This window comes from Otolemur garnettii, unplaced genomic scaffold (genome assembly GCF_000181295.1).
Source record: "Otolemur garnettii isolate 467f Iridium unplaced genomic scaffold, OtoGar3 scaffold00027, whole genome shotgun sequence".
NCBI lineage: Eukaryota > Metazoa > Chordata > Mammalia > Primates > Galagidae > Otolemur > Otolemur garnettii.
In genome coordinates, this window is record NW_003852422.1 from 2,265,071 (window position 1) to 2,268,296 (window position 3,226).

At 44.4% G+C, this 3,226-nt stretch overlaps 1 protein-coding gene across 1 annotated transcript in view; it reads right to left on the reverse strand.

Moving 5' to 3' along the window:
* Positions 1-2,661: 2,661 nt before the first annotated feature.
* Positions 2,662-3,226, reverse strand: part of GALR1 (galanin receptor 1) — a 13,347-nt gene continuing 12,782 nt past the window's right edge. Inside the window, exon 3 of the mRNA XM_003788393.1 lies at positions 2,662-2,979. Within this exon, the coding sequence (XP_003788441.1) occupies positions 2,662-2,979 (318 nt within the window). The remainder of the gene's footprint in view (positions 2,980-3,226) is intronic.

Consider the following 3,226-nt stretch of genomic DNA (forward strand, 5'->3'; position numbering starts at 1 on the left):
GAAATGTGCTTCCCGCCCTGTCCCTGTGTGCTGTGGAAGACGGGAGTCACTTATGCATTGAAGCAGCAAGTGTTTCAGCTACTTAAATATTGCAGAGCCTGGGTCCTTATGTGAAAGCAAAAAGCCCAGAAAATAACAGCTGCCTGCAGGCACTGGGACACTAAAATCGCCAAATCTAAAGAAAAAGCATCAATTTTCTTTGAAGTAAACTGAAACATTGTTCTCAGGCAGTCTGACGTGAAAGGCACACGCAGTACTGCTCTCTGAGCCTGGCTGCTGGAGAGACAGTGACTACCTGGGAGGCCATCTGTAATTAGTGCCAGAAACGAAGGTGCTTCCAAATGCTCATGTTAATTGTACACGGGGAAAGCCACACGGGAGCAGGTGGGAGGCATCCTCCACGTGGCTCTGGGTAGTTTAAATCTGTTACAAGTTCTTCTGGAAACTTGATAAAATTTTATGTCAGTTTAGATATTTGCAGGATGTAAGTTATTATTGATACCAAATTTTGTTTCAGAAGACTTGACCTAAATTCTGATTAAGAGAAACTGATGAGAATGGCCATGTGCGGAAAGCGTGTCCAGATTACTACAAAATGTACTGATTTGCATTTTCATTCAGCAAAGACAGGGGGCAGGTTGCAAGGACCAGTCATTACTCTAGTGCTGGGTCTCTGGCTTGTGCGGTGCCCACAGCGTCTGGGCAGGACCAAGGGAATACACATAGGCAAACACATTGTGCCCAAGCAGTTTCAACAAGCCTCATAGGAAAGACCAACATCAGTCAGCATGTTTATTTCACTACTTCCATTTACTGCTTGCGAGTCAGGAGAGGACAGGGTGCAGGAAATCATTCTCATCCCTGCAAGTTCAGACGCTCCTCGGAGGCTCTGCTTTGCACAGTGGTATGAATTCACACACACAGACCTTGTTCTGGCATTTACAAAAGCAACATCAAGCCCCACAAACCACATGAGGTATCAGTTTCCAGGATAAAATATTTCTGCTCCTATATTTTAATAAAGTGCAAGAAGTTTTTTTCGTGCCAAGGACTTAGAATGTTCTTTAAAATACTCACACATACACACAGTTTCTTTCTCACCAACAAATATAAAAGGCCCTGAATGTTCCCATCCCTCCCAATGGTTTTCTTCTACTCTACCCAGAGAGTTATTTATATCATTGCAAATGTAAACACTGTTTACTGAAACATAATTAGCAAAAATAAATTGATGAACTAGAAAAGTCAACATCACAAAGGCTACACTGAGTTTGTTATTTTACCTAAAATTTTATATTTCTGTGGTGCCAAGTAGGCACAGCTGTGTGCTTCACAAAACCCTTTTTAAAGAAATCATCTCGCTTTCACGTCCTAAAAAAAAATATATATCAAAGGCTTGCGGTATGAAAATTACTTTCCTAATCTGGGGTAATTTAATTTTTTCATGCCACTTCTCATTGTAAACACAAATCAATAGGAACACAAACCATAAAAACTATAATTGACGCTCAAGTGGTAATGGTTCTAACCCCAAATTAACATTTCCAGGGTGAACAATACTGGGGAGAAACGTGCATTAAATATTGAATCACAAATTTTAAAAATCGCAAATGAAAAAGCATGCATTTGTTCAAGATAAGATACTTGTGGGTGTGTCCACGCCCACATTTGTTACCTTCACACGTTCACATGTGCTATCAAAGTCAAGCTATTATACGTTTTACTCACACCCACGACATCTCCACGTGGCTTACTGAGTTCTGTCTGGTCTTTGGCCCCTGAGAAATTATTATCCACAGGGCACCCTCACTGTCCCTTTTATAAACTCTCCCTTTTGTGCAGGTTCCTTTCAAGGTATATCTAATACCTCTGTCAGGTACATATATAAAATTTCAGTACCTAGTTTTATTTTCAAAAATTCGTTTTTGGCTGCCTCTATCAGGGTAGTGGCTCTCGGCCCTTCCTTCTTCTTTGTTCAGTTGACTGTACGAGGGCCACCGTCACAGGACAGCTGTGAACTGAGGGTGCCTACTGCTGTAGCCGGGGTCACTGTCCCCGGAGCCTGATCCTAGGATAAGCTCGCGGCATCTCAGGACCACAGACAGAGGCAGCGACGGGAAGCTCAGCGCAGCCCACAGCCGAGAGCAGAGGCAGCTGCCCGGACTGCAGGAAGTTTCCTCTGCCCTGAAGAGCTGTGTCTCCACATAAATGGCCAAAAGTTAAGATTCTCATTGTGTGTCCACAGTCATATTTTAAAACACAAAGTTTATAATGGTACTTCTTCTCTTAAAATTGGAGAATTAAAACATACTTTTTTTCTAAATAGATTTGCTTTAAAATGTAGATTTGCAAATATTCCTGACCATGTGTGTTTCATCTACAGAGAACTGAACCTATCTATAGACTTCTATTGAATTTTCATCTTTTAAGAGATATAAAACTATACAGTATTTTTGTTTCTGAATATAATTAAGCAATGAAATAAAATTCAAAATAATCTTCACTAAATCTAGGAATTTCCTAAACGAATGAGAGCACTTTTAAACAGAAGAGAAATTGAAATAATGTGGACCGTTGAGCTGCAGGGCGCTCGCCACGCTGTTTCTTGGGTGCGTCCTCTGCACCTGCGTGGGAACTCAGGGACGAGAGGAACAGTGGCGTTCACACGTGCGTACAGTTGGTGGACGGCGGCGTATCAACGCGGCTCTTATTCTCCCTGTTATCATTGAGAGACAGTTCTTGGCGAATGTGACACTTGAACACTTGCTTGTAGGCCTTCCTGAAATTTTCCGAGAGAAACGCGTATATGATGGGGTTCACAGAGGAATTGCTGTAGGCCAGGCAGTGCGCGGCGATCCTGAGCAGGAAGGATGCGGGCGTCAGCGGGAAGGAGCCGAACTCGGCCCAGAGGTGGACCACGTGGTGCGGCAGCCAGGACACCCCGAAGACCACGACCACCACCAGGATCGTCTGTGCGGTCTGGGGAGAAGAAGGGGGAAGGAGGAGGGGAGGAAGAAAAGAAAAAAGAGGAAGAGGAGGAGAGAGCGCATGAGGGAGAGAAGATGAAGGAAGGGGGGTAAGGGAGGGGGAAGAAGAGGAGGAGGGGGAATACGAGGAGAGAGCACAGAGGAGGATAAGATGGAGAAGGAAGAGAGAGGAGGGGGAGGGGAGAGGGAAGACGGGGAAGAGGGGCAGGAGAGGGAGGGAGAGGAGGGAGAGGAAGGGG